This window comes from Vipera berus (genome assembly GCF_964194415.1).
Source record: "Vipera berus genome assembly, chromosome: 2".
NCBI lineage: Eukaryota > Metazoa > Chordata > Lepidosauria > Squamata > Viperidae > Vipera > Vipera berus.
In genome coordinates this window covers 290,238,930-290,257,281 of record NC_138203.1, presented here as the reverse complement: position 1 = coordinate 290,257,281, position 18,352 = coordinate 290,238,930, and the positions used below count along the sequence as shown (strand labels likewise).

Genomic DNA, 18,352 nt, shown 5'->3' with positions numbered 1-18,352 from the left:
CGTTTTTCCACGCGGCTGCTATGCAAGCCATTGACTATTATTGTCACGACTGCCAGGGAGTTGATAAATAAACACTGTCACACACGGACTGCCGTGGCTAGAGGTTGGCCATCTTGGTTCCCATCAACCCCTTTGACCAGAAGCTGCCACCCCTTCGCTCCGCCTGAGTTCCCGCTAAAAGGGACACCCTAACAACGCCTTGAGAGTGCTGGAAGCGGGGGGGGGGGGCTAGGAGGGCCTGGGCTTATGGCGGCCACCGAGGGGGTTGCGCTACAGAAGAAATGAAATTTGCCTGCAAGCAAGAACTGGCGGGGCCATGAAATAGAGGAAGTCCTACCAAATTAAATTAAATTGCTCTGCAACTTTAGAATCCAAAACGAAGAGGCCCCAGCCACATAACACTCCGGACTTAAGAACTGTCAATAAGAAAGAGAGAAAAAAGAGAAGCAACCTAGAACTAAGGAGAAGCTTCCTGACAGTTAGAACAATTAACCAGTGGAACAACCTGCCTCCAGAAGCGGTGAAGGCTCCAACACTGGAAGTTTTTAAGAAGAGAATTGGACAGCCATTTGCCTGAAATGGTACTATAGGGTTTCCTGCCTGATCAGGGGGTTGGACTAGATGGCCTCCAAGGTAATAATAATAATAATAATAATAATAATAATAATAATAATAATAATAATAATAATAATAATAATAATAATTTATTAGACATGAACCTCAGTCAACTGAACATTCAAATCGACTGGTGCTGATGGTTGACACGGGTTGCTGCCAGCATCCTAGGTATCAACCAGGTATCTCCTTACTGCTAAGCTTGTAAGCCGCCCTGAGTCTTCGGAGAAGGGTGGGATATAAATGTAATAAAAATAAAATAAATAAATAAATAAATAAAATATAAGGTATTCCGAGTAGTGTAGTTTTTTGTAGCTTTGCTGGAGTTATTGCAGGAAGCTGCAATTTCTTGATGTATTTTGCAAAGTTTTTGGACATAGTTCCCAGTGCCCCGATGACAATGGGTATCACTATAACCCGTTTCATCCATATTCGTGCAGTTTTGATGGCCAGGTTGAGATATTTCGTAATTTTTTCCAGTTCTTTTTCTTCGACTCTGGCATCTCCTGGTTCTCTACGACTGTGATATCTGGTGTTTTGTGTTCCAAATTGTGTCACCACGATGTAAAAAAGATGTCGACACTCTAGAAAGAGTACAGAGAAGAGCAACAAAGATGATTAGGGGGCTGGAGGCTAAAACATATAGGGAACGGTTGCTGGAATTGGGTATGTGTAGTTTAACGAAGAGAAGGGTGAGGGGTGACATGATAGCAGTGTTCCAATATCTCAGGGGCTACCACAAAGAAGAGGGAGCCAAGCTATTCTCCAAAGCACCTGAAAGCAGGACAAGAAGCAACGGATGGAAACTAGTCAAGGAGAGAAGCAACCTAGAACTAAGGAGAAACTTCCTGACAGAACAATTAACCAGTGGAACAACCTGCCTCCTGAAGTGGTGAATGCTCTGACACTGGAAGTTTTTAAGAAGAGACTGGACAGCCATTTGTCTGAAATGGTATAGGGTTTCCTGCCTGAGCAGGGGGTTGGACTAGATGACCTCCAAGGTCCCTTCCAAATTATTATTATTATTAAATGGCGATCTGTTTGTATTCGAAAGTCCCACAAGATCTTCACCCTCTCATTCTTGACAACTTTTTCCACCCTATGTTCCCACGACTTTTCGGACACAGGCAAGTCGTATTTTTACACAATGCCCAGTGGATTACTTTAGCAACTCAATCATGTCTAGCTTTGTAATCAGTCTGCACAATTTTGCTGCACTCACATACTGGATGTGAAACAGTTTCAACTTTGTCCTTGCAAAGTCAGCAATTTGGATTGTCAGTGGATTTTTGTATCTTTGCTTTCATGGCATTAGTTTCTAGTGCTTGTTCTTGAGCAGCCAGCATTAAGCCTTCCGTTTCTTTCTTGATGGTTCCCATCTTAAGCCATGCCCCTGTAAAGTTGTTATCAAATTTTCCTTCAATGTTTTTCAGCTGCTGTCCATGCAAAGCTTTGGTTTTCCATCTATTTAATCTGTCATCCAGCTGTTTTTCCTTATATTCTGCCTTTGCTTCTGTTATTTTTATAATGCTCAATGTTTTCACAGCCTGCAGCAGGAAGCTGAAGTTGCGCGTCACGTTGCCCCTTCCTTCCTTCCAATAACATTTCTTTGAAACGTCCCCCAGCCACATCGGCTCCTCAGACAGACAACCGTTCTGTGGTCTCTGCCCGCAACATTTTCCAGCACACATCTGGGCTAATTCTTATGTGTGGTTAACATTACCGTTTTCTGCTGGCAGGCAGCTGTTTTTCTGACCTCGGTTGTTGCATCACGACAAGCTGGCACCTGTTCACCATGGAGCAACTTGCTACTTAGAAGAGAATAGAAATGTAGAATAGAAAATGGAATGATCTAATCTAATCTAATAATCTAATCTAATCTAATAATATAATATAAATATAATACAATATAATATAATAATATAATATATAATATTTGTAATGTAATACAATACAAGAATAGAATAGAATAAGAAAATACAGAATAGAATAGAATAGAATAGAATAGAATAGAATAGAATAGAATAGAATAGGAATAGGAATGGAAGAACAGAATAGAATAGAATAGGAGCTGGAAGGGACCTTGGAGGAGCTCCTACGATTTCTGCCTTTTTATCTGGTTTTCTCTCTTCGGGATCCTACAGTTGGATCCCTGCGTTTTCTCTCTCTCTCTCTCTCTCTTCCTGGTTATGTTAAAGCAGGTTTTTTTTTCTTTTGAAACTTTGAGGTGGGTGGACTTCAACTCCCAGAATCCCCCTCCTCACCCGGCATTAAAGGGCTGCTTTCAAAGGCGGGCGGAGCCCCGCCCATCGGGGGCCATCTTAAGGCAGGGCGAGAGGGCAGAGGAGGGTGCCGCAGCCATCTTAGGTTGGGGCATTCGAGGGCAGCCAACGATTCCTGTTCTTCTACCGCTTCTTATTTTATCCTCGGCGCGGTATCGCAGTGCCGGCCGGGCCGAGAAGCCGCGCCGGGGAACCGCCTGACGGCATTCACGGCCCGAAATTCACCCGGGCGGACGAAGGGACGCGGGCGGGAGGCCCTGCCCTTCTCAAAAATGGCCGCCGCCGCCCCTTGCCCTCCCCCCACCCGCTCCGCGAACGGCGGCGGCTGCCTCCCGCCTCCCAGTGCGTCACTTCCGGCGGAGAGCCGAGCGCATCCCGGAAGCGGCGTCCGGCGGCTCCTCCACGTGGGGCGGCGGCCGAGGGACATGGCGGGGGGCGCGGGGGGCGCGGCGGGGGGGTCCCGGGGGGCGGCCGCCCCTCCCGCCAGGAGGAAGGTGAGGCGCTGCTCCCTCCCCCCCTCCCTGGGCTGGAGGGGGCGCTGGCAGGGCTCACGGAGCTGGGAGGGGGACCCTGGAGGTCATCTAGACCAACCCCCCTGCCCGAGCGGGGGAAACCCCCCCATCAATTGCCGCTCCGGCCACTGCTTGGAAGCCTGCGGGGAGGGGGAGCGCCCACCCCCCCACCCCCGACCCCTTCCTCCCCGCCTGCCTCTCGACCTCCCTTCCCTCCTTCCCAGGCCGGGCGGAGGCAGCGGCGCTACTGGGACGGGGAGCCGGGCCCGGGCGAAGGCGAGCGGGCAGCCCCTCCGAAGGCCAAGAGGGCCCGGCGGCCGCGGAGGACGGAGCCGGCCGGCAAGAAGCGGATCTCCGGGGTGAGTGGCCTCGCGGGGGAGGGGTGGAAGGGGGGGGCAGGCAGGTTGGGGGAGGGAGGGAGGGAGGGCGGAGCGGGCGGGAACGGGTGGTGGGCAGGGAGGGGGAGGACCTGGCAGGGAGGGGAGAGGGAGGGAGGGGCAGAGTGGGGAGGGGAGGATAGGGAAGAGGGTGGGGGAGGGGAGGGGAGAGGGAGGGGCAGAGTGGGGAGGGGAGGATAGGGAAGGGGGTGGGGGAGGGGAGAGGGAGGGGCAGAGGGGGGAGGGGCTGGTGGGCAGGCCGCCCACCCATGGTGCTCTGGGCTTCTCTTCCCCCCCCCTGCAGAAAACCGACCCCTTCCCTGGAGCCGGCGACCCAGTCCCACCGGAGCGGGTGCAGAGGTTCCAGCGCGGAGACCCGCAGGAGCTGGTGAGCTTTCTGGGGACCCCTCCCCACACCCCCCAGTTGCCCCTGGGCTGCTGCCCCGCTGCCCCTCTCATGCTGCGTCCGTCTCCCGCAGGAGGCCGTGTCCAGCGAGCGGCTGAAGCACCGGCTGGCCTCGCAGGAGGAGAAGGCCCGAGCGGCGGCTCGCCAGGCAGCCCGGATGGAGCTGCTGCTGCTGGAGGAACCCGGGTGAGCCCCTCCCCTCCCCCGGCCCTGCTCGCAGAGCGCCCCCCCACCTGCGGAGGATAGTCTCTGGCGGGAGGGGCCCTTGGTGCCCTCTTGAGCCAGTAGGTCCCCTCCCAGACGCTCCAGAGCCCAAACTGGGGAACGCCATCTGTGCTGGTCCTGCCAGTCTCAGCCCTGATGAGGCTGCCTAGTTGGGTCAGGAAACATCTACAGGAGAACCAACCTCCTCAAGAGGGCGCCAAGGAGCCCGTTTTTCTCTCTCTCTGTGTCTGTCATCTATCACTGCCTAATCATATCTTTAATTTACATATGTATGTATATAGATGTAGATATATCATCTCTGTCACTATCTCTACTTATCTATCTGTATCTTTATTATCTCTAATCTATCATCTACCTATATACCCCACCCACCTGCGAACGCATCCTGTGGCAGGCTGTTCCGCTGCCCCCCCCCCCCCGGTGCCTCCTGATTGGGAGGAACAGAACCGGACCCTTCAAGGGGGGGGGAGATCTGGTCTGGGTGGAACGGGAGGCCCCTCCCCCGACCCCCCCTTTGTCTTTTGGGCAGCTGCATCCTGGTGCTCTTGTGTTGAGGAGGGTCGCCCTGCACTGCTGCTTGCTGAGCTTTTCAGCCCTTGGGGAGGCGCTCCGGCGCAGCCTCCCTGCTGCAGGCCCAGCTTCCACCCCTTCGCAGCGGCTGCAGCCCTAGGTCGTCTGCCGGAGACCTGCCCAGAGCGGAGGGGAAGGGGGCGGCCCTCCAGTCCCCGGGGCCCCCTCCGCCTCTCTTGTGGGGCCCCGGGAGGGCTCCTGCCCCGGGTGAGGCTTCCGCTCTCCCCCTCAGCCGATCCCCTTCCTCACACATAATTTGGTCCTCCGCCTGGGGGGAGGAAGTGGGGGAGGCGCCAGCCGGCAGCACCTTCTCCCCACCTGGGGCGCCACCCTGCAGACGTGTTACGACAGGCTGATGCCGCCGCCGCGCCCCAATTCCCGGGTCTTCTTGTCTTCTGTGATGCTGATTGACAGGGTGGGCATGCACACTTGCAGGGGCCTCTGCACACTTGCAGGGCCAGCCCAAAAGGGGAAGGAACAGGGGGGTGCGGGGAGAGGTCTTTTTCCCCCGTTGGGGGTTTGGAGCCCCAACGTCCGACATCTCGACGCCTTTCAAAGTGGCCTCGAAAACGGAATATTGTTTTCGTTGCAAGGACTAACTTTTCAGGGGTCTCGTGTTGCTCTTTCGACGACAAGGAGGCTGGAGGGCAACGCTGACCCTTCCCCACCCTCACCCCAATTTCTCTTCCCTGTGCCAGGTTTTTGGAGGGGAGTGAGGAGGAGGACACCTGCACCGTCGCCCAGGCCGACATCGCTGCTGCCGTGGACCTCGCAGCCGGTGCCAAGGTGGAAGGGGGGCCCCGCTCCGGACTGGGGTGCACTGGCAGTTGCTGGTTTGGGAGGGGGAGGTTGGGGCCCCCAACTCTTATTGCCGTGTTGTCTCTTTTCCCACAGCACTTTGAGCTGCGGCTGGACCGTTTTGGCCCTTACCGGCTCAGTTACACACGGAATGGCCGGTGAGCGGGCTTTGTGGAGGGTCTTGGACCGCTGAGGTTGGAGGGGGGGCGTCTTCCCACGTGCTGCCCCCTCACCCCTGCCTTGCTCCCACTTCAGGCATCTCCTCCTGGGGGGGCGCCGGGGCCACGTGGCCGCTCTGGACTGGCAGACGAAGGCCCTGATGTGCGAGATGAACGTCATGGAGACCGTCACGGACCTGACGTGAGTCCCACACGGAGCGGCTCTACGCTGCACCTCTCGGGTGGGAATGAGGGATGGGGGGGGAAGCCCGAAGGTCCCCCCACCCAGCAGCAGGGGCTGCAGCTATCGGCCAAGCCCTGACAGGATGGTTCCACTGCGACAATCGCAACTTGCGAGTGTTCCGGCCCACCCACCTTGGTTTGGCTGGGGTGTCTGTGTCCTCTCACTCCCCCCACACACACGCTGAAGGAACCGCCGTGCTCTGGGGGGGCAGGCGGGCACACTTTCCACCCTGCGCATTGCAGGTGGCTGCACACGGAGACCATGTTTGCCGTGGCCCAGCGCAAGTGGCTGTACGTGTATGACAACCAGGGCGTGGAGCTCAACTGCCTGAAGCGCTTTCACGGCGTCCAGCGGATGGAGTTCCTGCCCTACCACTTCCTCCTGGCCACAGCGGTGAGCGGGCACCAGGCCCCACAGGCCAGGCCACCTCTCTGAAGGGGGAGTTACCTGGGGGCATTGACCGGGGGTGGGTGGGACGGACACACACACACACCGGATGCACACACCCAGTCTGTCTGATTTCACGGCTTGGGCTCAACTGGGCAGAGAAGCCCACCCCACCCCACCCCGACACCAAAGGGGCAACCGGTGAGTTCCTGAATTTGAGGGTTGGGGGGAACCCCATGCTCATCTAGACTGACCCCTTGCCAAACCCAGAGCCCCTAAGCCATCCACCGAAGTCAGGTGGGACGGAGAGCAGCGAGGTTTCAAAGCCCAGTCTGTGTGTGTGTGTGTGTGTGTGTGTGTCAGGGGTCACTTTTCTCCACCTCCCCCTGAAACTGTTCTCTGCTCCCCCCTCCCCCCAGAGTGAGTCAGGGTTCCTGCAGTACCTGGACATCTCGGTGGGGAAGGAGGTGGCCACCATCCGCACCAAGGCCGGCAGGCTGGCGGTGATGACCCACAACCCCTCCAACGCCATCGTCCACCTGGGGCACAGCAATGGTGAGTGGGGCCGGCCACATGGACATCCCCTTGCCCTCGTCCGGAGCGCCTCCACCCACCGCCCCCCTCCCCCTTTGCCTCCTCCGCTGCAGGGACGGTGACCCTCTGGAGCCCCAGCGCCCAGGCCCCGCTGGTCCGGCTGCTGTGTCACCAGGGGGCCGTGAGGGCCGTGGCAGTCGACCCCTCCGGGAGGTGAGCAGAGGGGCAGCCGGGAGGGGGGGGAGGGCACGTGCAGAAGCGCAGAAGGGACCCTTCCCTGCCTTCTCCCGCAGCTACATGGCCACCTCAGGACTGGACCACAAGCTGCACATCTACGACCTCCGGGCGTACCGGCGCCTCCACTCACTGCTGCTGCCCTCCGGCGCTGGGCTGCTGGATTTCAGCCAGCGGGGGCTGCTGGGGGCCGCCTGCCAGGAGGTGGTGCAGGTGAGTCAGGCGGGCTGAGCCTGGCCCTCTCCCCCCCCCCGCCTCGGCCCCTCACGAGCTGCCGCCTCTGCCGCCAGGTGTACAAGGACCTCTCGTCCCGCCCGTCGCAGAAGCCCTACCTGTGCCACGGGCTGCCCGGCCCCTCCCACGGCCTCCGTTTCTGCCCCTTTGAGGACGTGCTGGGCGTGGGGCACCAGCAGGGCTTTGCCAGCCTTCTGGTCCCAGGTAAGGGGAGGGGGGCGGCTCGGAGGGGGGATGGGCCACGCCTGTTTTCGGGGAGGACTTTCCTCAGCCCGGTTGCCCCACAGGTGCCGGGGAGCCGAACTTCGATGCCCTGGAGAACAATCCCTTCCGCAGCCGGAGGCAGAGGCAGGAGTGGGAGGTCAAAGCTTTCCTGGAGAAGGTGAGACCCCCCCCCCAGGACCGTGCCCCTGCTTCCCCCACTCCAGCCCCCCCTCAACCCCCCCCCCCGCCTGCAGCTGGCTCCCTCCAGAGCCGAGGCTGCTCTTCCTGGCCCTTCAGCCACCCCCAGAGGCCACGGATCCAAAGTGGGCGCTCTGGGGGAGGAACCCCACCCCGTGCCCCCTTGTTTTTCCTCACGGCCGGTTCTCCCCCGCAGATCCCGTCGGAGCTGATCACCCTGGACCCCACAGAGCTGGGCAGGGTGGACCCCGTTTCCCTGGACCAGCAGCAGAAGGAGCGGGCGGAGAGGCTGGTAGGTGTCCCGGGCTGGTGGGCACCGATGGAGGAGGAGGAGGAGGAGGCACGAGGTGTGGCCTTGCAGGGCTCCGGGTCTGAGGACGCTGACTCCCTGCCCCCCCTCCCCACAGGGCTTCGACCCGGAGGCCAAGGCGCCCTTCTCCCCACGGCGGAGGCTGAAGGGCCGGGACTCGGCGGGCAGCAGGCTGAAGCGAAGGAAGAAGGTGGCGGCCGAGGAACAGCGGGTGAGTCTCCTCCAGAGGTTGACTGCTCCTCCCCAGCTCCTTCTGCCCCTCCTCCCTGGATCCCCCCCTGCCCCCACCCCCAATCCTGCTGAGCCACAAGGTGGTTGCCAAACGTTTCCTTTAATACATCAGAGGGCAAGAAAAAGCTCCCATTCGATTCAGGAGTATGCGTCTGAACCGATTGTTAACCTGGCTGGGTCCCGCCTCTGGAGTTTGGAAGGGGGCCCTTGGGGGAGGGGGGGTTTCTGCCAGTTCCAGTTCACACCCACCCACCCTCCTCCCGGCAGGCCCTGGTCCGGAAGAGCTTGGCTGCCAAGGCAGAGACGAGGCAGCCGGCCACACCCAAGGCCGGAGCCCCTGCGGCCGGCAGGTCAGCGCTGGATCGTTTCCGGAAATAGCGGGCGAAGGCGGCTGGCGGGGCACATTGGTCTCCCCTGCCACGTGCCGGACGGCTGGCCCCGTGGACCTTCTCCGAAACCCCTGTCGGCTTCATTTGGACTCTTGAGCTTCGAATACATACACACTTGTGATTTGTAGATGTGTTGTGCACCGTCTCTCTGGCCCTGTGAAGGAGGAGGGGCTGCCCCCGCTTCCCTCTCTCCCAGTGGGCAAAGAATGGGGGCTCCCCCCAAAAAACATCCTTGGGATGAAGGGCCAAAGTGGCACCCCCAACAGTATTCCTGGGCCTTGGACTTTGGGGGGGGGGGTTACCCCGCCACCAAGGGCCTCCCTTCCCCAAGGGTTGTAGCTGCTCCCCCCCAACGTGCAGAGGTGGATCTGGGCGACCGCAAGGCTCCTTTTGTGTCCCACAGACCTGGCCAGAGTCGCTACCTTCACAACCGCCCTGTATTGTGGCTTGGTGTGACGCGCTCGCTCTCTCCTCCGTCACATCACACAAAGTCCTGTTCCCCAAACCAGTTCAGACCACGGGGGGGGGCCCTCCAAAAATCCACTCGGGAGCTGGTTGACCCGAGAGAGGGTGGCCCCGCACTAGGTGGGCAGCCCCAAAGACCGAACCGGGAGGCTGGTCCGTCCACGCGTGGCGGCCGCTCGGCTCGAGTTCCGTGGTCCGGAGAGGCTGGGGGGAGTCCGTCCGAGTTCACGGGCCGCCGTCGGGCTCCCGGGCCGGCCAGGCCATGGCCTTGCAGCGGAGCAGGCCCAGCAGGCGCTGCCAGGGCGCGCAGGGCGGCTCGGGGGCGGCGGCCACGGCCAGCATCTGGGCGGGCGTGACGCGGTGCGCGCTGAGCAGCACCTCCCGGTAGCAGCAGGCGTCGGGCGGGTAGCGGGCGGCGCCGGCCAGGCGGGCCAGGTGGCGCGGGGCGATGCCGGCGCGGCGGGCGCAGAGGCCGACGAAGACGTCCTCCACGGGCAGCGGCGGCAGGTGGCGGGCGGCGGCCAGCACGGCGGCGGCGGCCGGGGCGGAGAGGGCGTAGGCGGTGCCGCTGCAGTAGGGCGGGTAGGCGGCCTCCGGGTAGAGCGAGGCCGGCACGTAGTGGCGGCTGCGCGGGTCGCGGGCGGGCGGGGCGCGCCAGTGGACCCGGCCCAGGTAGGCGGCGGCGTCGGGCGGGCCGCCCAGCCGCTCCAGCTCCCGCGCCAGCCCGGGCAGGTTGAGGAAGACGTCGTCGTCGGCCTTCAGCAGGAAGCGGGCGGCGGGGCAGCGGGCGGCGGCCCAGCCCAGCAGCGCCAGCGTCTTCAGCGTCAGGTTGCCGTAGGTGTCGGCGAAGCGGCCCTGCAGCAGGTCGCCGTGCTCGGCCGCCTCGCGCTCCAGCGCCGCCTGCAGCCCCGCCTCGGCCGGCAGCCCCAGCGCGAAGACGGTGCGCTGCTCCCGCCCGCCGCCCAGCCGCGCCGACCCCCAGCTCCGCCTCACCGCCGCCCGCCGCGCCGCGTGCCCCGGCGCGCTAGCCACCAGCACCAGCAGCCACGGGGCCGGCGCGGCGCAGGGCGGCGGCGAGAGCGGGAAGGCGGCGGGCGGCGGCGGCGCGGCGGGGGCGTCCCGGGCCGGCGCCGGCAGCAGGAGCGGCAGGGCGCGCGAGAGCAGCTCCTCGTGGCCGCCGCCGGCCAGGTAGGTCAGCGCCAGCAGCGCCCCCAGCAGCGCCCCCAGCAGGCGGGCCGGCCGGCGCGGGCAGCGCTTCAGGCGGGGCGGCGCGGCGGGCATGGGGGGCATCGGGAGGGCCTACGAGAGAGAAGCAGCGTCAGCCCCGCCGGAGGAGGACAAAGGCGGCCCCGCCGCGCCTGCCGCGCTCTCGGCCGAGCCGGCCCCGCGTCCCGCTGCGCGCCCGTGACGGCGCCCACCGGCGTCCTCCCGGCCGTTCCCGGCGAGCGGCGCCGCGGCTTCCTTCCCTCCCTTCCCCCCGACCCTCCCTCCGCTAAAGGCGGGCAGACCGACCTTGCTGGCGGGGAGGAGGAGGAGCGCGGCCCGGCGGCGGAGCGGCTGCGGCGGAGCGGCTGCTCGGGTGGGCAGCCTCGCTCTCGCCTCTGCGCGCCGCCGGGCAGGCGCCGTCCGCGGCCCCGCAGCTGAGAGAGCGGCCCGGGCCCCGCCGCCCCCTCCTCCCCGGGAGCGCTTAAGGGAGCCGGCCGCGCTTTGGCCCCCGCCGCCCCGTCCCCAGCGCCGCCCTCGGCTTCCCCCGGCCGGGCGGAGGAGGGAGGCTGCTCCCAGGAACGGGGCTGCTGGGCCACCCTGGGCGGCGGCGGCGCGGGGGGGCTGGTCAGGGAAAGGGGCAAAGGCCAGCGGCAGCCTTGAGCCGAGCCGAGGGAGGGCGCGGAGGGCGGTCTGGCGAGCCCAGGGAGGGGAGACGCGGTGGCTCTCTGCCGGGATCCTCTGGAGAAAGAGACGCCCAGCACCGGCCAGAGGCCACGGTGGCCGAGTGCGGATCCAGGCGAAACAGCTGCAGAGCAAACCCGGGAAAGCCGCATTCCCAGAGTTTGGGAAGTGGCAGCTGCGGACGGGAGTCCCGGGGCTGGAAGAGGCTTGCCTTCTTCCCTCCGGCTCCCCGATGCGGTTTCCTTCAGGGCAGAGCAGCTTCAGGTCCGGCCCAGAAAAGGGATCCTCACCAGAGCAAAGGAAGCCGGGAGATGTCGGGTCGCGTCCAGGAGCCCTGAACCAGGGACTTCTGCCCCCCCCTTCCCTCCTCCTCCTCTCCCCCTCTCTGTTCCAGTAAGCCCAGCTGCGCAGCCTTGCTTGCCTGGGCCTCAGCAATCCCAAGGGGGGGGCCTCCCAGCCCAGCCCCGTCTGGGGAATTCGGCTGCCTGTTAAGCCAGCTGCTCAAGTGAGCTTCCTCGGTAGCACCACTAAGCTCTCTCCCCCCATTTGCCCTGGCACTAATGATCCGTCAGCCTGGAGATTGTGCCAACCTGCCCTGGAGCCCGGCTTGCAGGCATCTCCCTGCACCTGCTCTCAATCAACAAGCCCAGCGGTCTTTGGGGCTGGTGGTGGGGCACCTCCCAATGACCGGCTGGGGGGCAGACCTGACTTGGGGCGCCCCCTCGTTGCCAGTCCTGAAGGCCCTGGGGCGCTGGGAACGGGTCCAGCAAGAGGGCAGCAATGGCTGTGCAGGCCCCCCCACCCCGGACGGCTGCTCGGGTCCTCCGGAGATCATGGCTGGCCGGCCATCCGCTTTCCTGCTTGCTGCTGCCTGTTTGGGTGGATCAGGGCCCCGGGCGGGCAGGGAGAAGCTTTGGTTCCTGCTGGGTAACGCAGCGGGGCCTGTGGGCCTTGGGGAGGCTGCCTGTTCCAGCAGTCTAAAACAGCCTCCCTCTGATGGCTGCCCCCCTCATTCTCTCCCCCCCCCCCGTCCCTGTGCCAGCTGAGCCCTCCCTGCTGGCTGCAGCAGAGGCCAGCTGCTCCCTTCTTCCCCCCCCCTCCCCCGCACTTAGGAGAGGCCCAGCTTGGCCTGGAGCAGGAAGGGTCCCTCCCCAAAATGGAGGAAGGCCGTGTTTCATCCTTAGCTGCCTTTAAACATGCTTGGGATAAACACATCTAGGCACCTCCACCAGCAGCAGCAATCAGCACCCAGATGAGCAGAGATGAACTCCCAAGGTTAACATCAGGCCAACAGTCACGAAGTAAACAATGGAACTGCTGAAGAAGCCAACGCTAAACAGCCCAAACAAAGACCCTCTCGGACCAACCCCGTCCAGATTGACAGGGCAGGCCACTAGACGCAACCCCTCTCCCTACTAGCCCTGACGATGTTACCTAGTTTGGGCCATGAGACGTCTGCAAGAAAGCAGAGAGCGCCTGGCACCCCCTCATTTCAACCCTCAGCTGCAAATATTTCTCTTTCTTGGCGACTCCTGTCCGTCAACTGATAACAAACTACTCAAAAAGAGCAGGCAGGGTGAACCACCCCTGGGCCGGTTTTCTGGGCTTACCTGGGTGGTCCCCCCGGGAGAGCCCTGCCAGGCCTGCCAATGGGTGCCTCTTCCGACGCCCAGTGAGCAGCTGGCAGGAAGTCTGTTAGCGTTCTCCGGCCGCGTCTGTTAAGCGACCTGGGCCCGCTTGTTAAGCTTTTGCCCTTTTCCGGGCCTGTTCGGACAGAGAGGAGAGGCAACAGGCGAGGAGGAGGTGAGTCTGAGGCAGGCAGGGCTGCCAAGATGCCTCTGCACTGCAGGAAGTGAAGGCTGGACGTGTTTCTCCCTGGCGCGCTGCCCTCCTCACCCTCCGTTGGAGGAGGAGGAGGAGGGGGGGAGCACTTATTCCTGACACGGGCTGGAGGGAAGCCAGGAGTCCCACTGTTTCTCTCCCCTCCCCCCCAGCCAGGGTCTTTCAGGGCACCGGAATACCTTTGGGGGTTCAGCAGGAGAGATGCGTGCTTCTTGCCTTCTGACACTGTTGCTTGCACAAAACCCACACAACACCCAGCGGTGTAGGGAAGGGTGGAGCCTGCTTCTGTCCGGGAGGCAGCAAAGAAGAACAATCAGGGCTCTTGGCTTTTCTCCCAGTGGGATCAGGCTGGGCTTGTAGGCCTTTGACCAGCGGGTCCTCCGGCTTGGACAGGGCGGCTTAAGGCTATCAAACGAGGGAATCCTTTGTAGAGGGAAAATTCCCCTTGAAATCCTCCAGAGAGCCCTCGTTTCTCTGGCAAAGGAATCCCCCGCCCTAAGAAACGTTCTCAAGTCACCTTTAAACACCCAGGTCAGCCGGGAACCATCGAAATCACCTAGAAACAAGACACCCCCCTCCCCCCCAAAGTGAGACCTGGTTGAAATACCCACAAGGGCTGTCTTGTCTTTGTGTGGCTGCCTTGCCAAACTGACAAAGCTGGCACCCCACAGGGGTGGGGGTATCCTTCCAGATGCCGGCACGAGGCTGGTCCTTCCCGGAGGAAGATCTTGGAGGGCCCCCCCGCCCGCCCGGCTGAGGCCATGCAACATTAAATAGCATGGCTGAACTCTGATAAATTGAAAGATAAAAACGACAAGTATAGAAAGCGGAAAGAGGGGCACATAACTAAGGCAGAATATCAGCAAACAGCCCGTGCCTGAAAAGATGAAGTGAGGGAAGGTAAGGCTCAAAATGAACTAAGCCTTGTGACCATAGTTAAAAATAACAACAACAAAAAACTTCTTTCAACATGTAAAGAACAAGAAAAAAAGTCAAGGAAATGATTCGTCCATTAGTGGGGGAAAGTGGCAAGAAGGTGACAAGCAACAGGGAGAAAGCAGAACTATTTAACTCGTTTTTTGCATTTGTCTTTACACAAAGGGAAAAAACAGACCAACCTACCAAAATCAGTGCCATAAAAAACAGAATAGAAACGCAAGTTAAGATAGGCAAGAAAATCGTAAGTGAGCACCTGTCCAGCCTAGACGAGTTCAAATCACCAGGGCCAGATGGATTACACCCCAAGGTTCTCAAGGAACTGGCAGACGTGATCTCAGAACCACTGAACTATATTTTTCAAAGATCCTGGAGCACTGGGGAACTACCAGAGGACTGGAAGAGAGCTGATGTAGTTCCCATCTTCAAAAAAGGGAAAAAAATAGATCCTGGAAACTACAGACCTATCAGCCTGACCTCAATACCTGGGAAGATCTTGGAAAAGATACTCGAGCAATGAATCAGCGAGCACCTAGAGGCAACAAACTCATTACTAAAAGCCGGACTTCCGGGTGGCTCTTCAGCAGCGAGGACGGTCGGATTCGACCGCCGGCCCTTCGATCCCGTTGAAGCGGCGGAATAGCCGATGATCAGCTGTTCCGCCGCTCAAAAACCCCTCTCCTCGGGCAAAGAGGGGAGGGGGAGCTTCCAGGTAGGGGTAGAGCTCCCCTAGCGCCCCAGAACATTTGTTCTGGGGCATGAAGGTTGAGAGCCCCCCCCAAAGCCTGGGAAGGACTCTTCTGCTTAGGCAGAACAAGACGCTGAATCCACTCGTGCCGGATCTGATTGTCATCTTGAGTTACGGTAGCAACAGAGCTGATGCAGGAGCAGTATAAATAGCAAGTACAAAGCTTTAACTCTGAAACTCAAACTCTTCCTACTCCAACGATTGTTTTAAAGAAGGGGAAGATGGCGCCTGACGGACTTTTTTTTTTCCTAACAAGAAGTGAAAGTGGTTTTTTTTTAAAGTAAAGTGACTGCTTGAACTGGGTGGGAATATGTAAAATGGACTATCAAACTTTAAAAGAGAGCTTGCTATAATTTGGAGGTGCTAAAAAGTTATTTTCAAGATTTGGTTATTTCGCAGTTTAACTATAATAAATGGACTAGAAAGTGAAAGTGGACAGCCATTTGTCTGAAATGGTATAGGGTTAGCCTGTTGGTGTGGCTGGCGATTCCTATATCTGCTACCGGATGGTAGGAGAGTAAAGAGATACCGTCCAGGGTGTGAGTCATCCCTGAGAATCTTCCTCACTCTTCCAAGGCAACGAGCCCTGGCGATGTCATCCAGTGGTGTCAGGGGACAGCCCACAATGTCTTGTGCTGTGCTCATCACCCTCTGTAATACTTTCCTGTCCGCAGCTGTCAGACCAGCATACCAAACCACGATACCATACGAGAGGACACTCTCTACAGTAGACCTGTAAAAGAGGGTCATAAGCTGTTGTTCTACCCTGTTCTTCTGCAAGACCCTGAGAAAGTGAAGTCTCTGTTGGGCCTTTCTGACCACCTGAGTTGTATTGACTTTCCAGGTCAGATCTTCACAGAGGTAGACTCCCAGAAATTTAAAGGAGGAAACTCTCTCCACACAGTCCTCCCCGATGTAAAGTGGGGCAGGTTCCTCCTTTTTTCTCCGGAAGTCTAGCACCATCTCTTTCGTCTTGCCGATGTTCAGGTGCAAGTTGTTGTTACAACACCATATGGATAGTTTTTGTACCTCCGCCCTATATGCTGTCTCATCCCCACCTGTAATAAGACCCACCACAGTAGCATCATCTCCGAACTTAATTATCGCAGTAGATGGGTCGGATGATACACAGTCATATGTGTACAAAGAGTACAGGTAGGGGCTAAGCACGCAGCCCTGTGGCGAGCCAGTGCAAAGCTTCAGGGGGGTGGATAAAGCAGACCCAGCCCTCACTGTTTGTAACCTGTCCCTGAGAAAGTCTTGAATCCAATCGCAGATGGAGGGGGAAAATTTCAAGTCAGTCAGCTTCTCGATGAGAGTGCTCGGCAAAATGGTGTTGAAAGCTGAGCTATAATCAACAAAAAGCATCCTGACATAGCTTCCAGGTTTCTCAAGGTGACTTGCTACAGAGTGTAAAGCAGTAGCTATGGCATCGTCTGTTGACCTATTTCCCCTATAGGCAAATTGATGTTTATTGAAATCCAGTGGGAGGCATGTCCTGAGATGTTGGAGAACCAATCTTTCAAAGCATTTCATGACTACAGACGTTAATGCAACAGGTCTGTAGTCATTCAGGCACTCGACTGCAGTTTTCTTGGGGACTGTGTGAGGTGTTCTCACAATGAATCGTTAAAGGTGCTTCCAAGCAAAGGCATCACGCAGAGATGCAATCATATTATCTTTATTCATGATAGATCAAAGAGAAAGAAATACTTGGCATGAAAGCATTCATGCCTGCATGTAAGAGAGAAATAAAATAAAACAAGCTAGCATAACATGACTAAAAGAAGGACTAAGAACTAGGGGAGGAGAAATGGAGACTAGAAGCTGAAATAGAACTAGAACAAAGCAGCCCCTCGCGCAGAGGTATTCATGGGGGGTCTTGGCCCCTCCTTGACCATAAAACACTCTCGCCAATGGGGCTGTGGGTCCGAGACCCTTGGCTCATCAGTGGAAGCAAAGAAGCCTCTTTGCCTCCATCTGATGACCCTTTTGGGGAACTGCCAATGGCTGGCACTAAACATCTAACAATTCCCCTTCTTGCCAGCCAATGACAGGGACCAGTGAATGTATGTAAGGGGCGAGCAGGTGTCATAGACATGCATGAAAACATTCAGAAGGCCAAACACAAACGCTTACACAGAAGGTTGTGCCGGTCAATGGGAACAGGCTTGGTAAACAGATCAGCTATCTGGTCAGCTGTATTACAGTGCTCAACATGTATAAAACCCTCTTTCGCAAGCTGCCTGACATTTTTATAGCGTATGTCTATATGGCGAGATCTGGAGCCTACTGCATAAGCCTCCGAGATTGCAATGGCAGCTGTGTTGTCCTCTAGAATTTGGATGGGCAGAGGGGGAGCTGCCCAGATGCTTGTTATCAGCTCATTGAACCAAGTCAAATCATTGGCCGTGTCTGACAGGCTGGCATATTCAGCCTCGGCCGTGGAGCAAGAAATAAATTTTTGCTGCCTAACATGCCAATGTATTGGGCAGCCATTTAGCAATATGAGGAAACCGGAAGTGCTCCGTCTAGTTTTGGTGTCGCCAGCCCAGTCTGCGTCTGAGTAAGCAGAGAGCTGGGCCGTCTTCCCCTTCTCTGGTTCTAGCATAAGGAGAGCATCAGCTGTGCCCTTTAGGTATCTAAGCACCCTTTTAACAGCAGTCCAGTGGAATTCCTTTTGGTGTTCCACGTGCCTGGACAATAGATTCACAGCTAAAGCTATGTCAGGTCTGCTCCAATTGCTGATGTATAGCAAGGAGCCAATCACAGATCTGTAAAGCATGTTATCTGTGAACTCAGGACCGTCCTTATGGGTGTGGTTGTAAAAATCGGTTTGCATTGGGCTATGCGTAGGATTAGATTCTGTCATTTTGCATTTGGCCAGTAATTCCTCTATCTTTTCTTTTTGAGATAGAGCGAACCCCCCTTTACTGGCCAAAATATGCACACCCAAGTACTTGTCAACCCGCCCCAAAGACTTCAGAGTAAACTTTTCTTCCAGGGCCTTGGCAAATTCACACCCTTTCTTATTTGGCCCTACATATAATAGATCGTCCACATAAACTAACACCCGTTCTGTGGTACCCTTGGAATTGCGTGTGAAAACACATTGATCTGCATGAGATGTATGGAAACCAACTCGTTCTAAACTCTTTCTAAGACAGTCATACCATAATTTCCCTGACTGCTTAAGACCATATAACCCTTTGTGAAGCAACCATGTATTTCCCCCTTCTTGCTGGTAGCCAGGTGGGGCCCTCACGTAGATCTGCCGGTCCAAGTTGGCGTGGAGGTAAGCCGTCTGGATGTCGAATTGGAAGACTTCTTCTCCCAGAGCGGCTGCAGTCACGAGGGCGGCCTTGACGCTCTCTGCCCGGACGGTTGGAGAGTAAGTCTCCAAGTAGTCTTCCATATAACGCTGAGCGAAGCCCTGGGCTACCAAACGGGCCTTATACAGGTAGAGGCCATTGGCAAGTGGTTTGGCCTTGTAAACCCACCTTGTGCCAATGACTTTCCTCTCCTTTGGAGGTTGCTGGGGGGTGAAGACCTTAAGTTGTTTCAGG

The 18,352-nt window shown here is 58.3% G+C and overlaps 2 protein-coding genes and 1 long non-coding RNA gene across 3 annotated transcripts; 1 reads left to right on the top strand and 2 right to left on the bottom strand.

Moving 5' to 3' along the window:
- Nucleotides 1-691: 691 nt before the first annotated feature.
- Nucleotides 692-2,449, bottom strand: LOC308663397. Its single transcript, XR_014025385.1, has 2 exons — nucleotides 2,339-2,449; nucleotides 692-1,199 (listed from the first exon to the last, which is right to left on the bottom strand). It is a non-coding gene; the product is annotated as an uncharacterized lncRNA (long non-coding RNA).
- A 720-nt stretch (nucleotides 2,450-3,169) lies between these two features.
- Nucleotides 3,170-9,035, top strand: WDR46 (WD repeat domain 46; the record flags this gene model as incomplete). Its single annotated transcript, XM_081319228.1, has 16 exons — nucleotides 3,170-3,391; nucleotides 3,634-3,768; nucleotides 4,091-4,174; nucleotides 4,266-4,378; nucleotides 5,686-5,773; nucleotides 5,882-5,943; nucleotides 6,041-6,145; nucleotides 6,430-6,580; nucleotides 6,994-7,129; nucleotides 7,222-7,321; nucleotides 7,402-7,555; nucleotides 7,633-7,780; nucleotides 7,864-7,958; nucleotides 8,175-8,270; nucleotides 8,386-8,499; nucleotides 8,787-9,035. 16 exons carry the CDS (start codon nucleotides 3,170-3,172, stop codon nucleotides 8,895-8,897), a joined length of 1,914 nt encoding a protein of 637 aa, XP_081175354.1. The 3' UTR covers nucleotides 8,898-9,035.
- A 187-nt stretch (nucleotides 9,036-9,222) lies between these two features.
- On the bottom strand, nucleotides 9,223-10,654 carry LOC308663394 (beta-1,3-galactosyltransferase 4-like; the record flags this gene model as incomplete). Its single annotated transcript, XM_081319771.1, has 1 exon — nucleotides 9,223-10,654. The coding sequence occupies one exon, from the start codon at nucleotides 10,652-10,654 to the stop codon at nucleotides 9,599-9,601; it is 1,056 nt and encodes a 351-aa protein (XP_081175897.1). The 3' UTR covers nucleotides 9,223-9,598.
- Nucleotides 10,655-18,352: the final 7,698 nt, after the last annotated feature.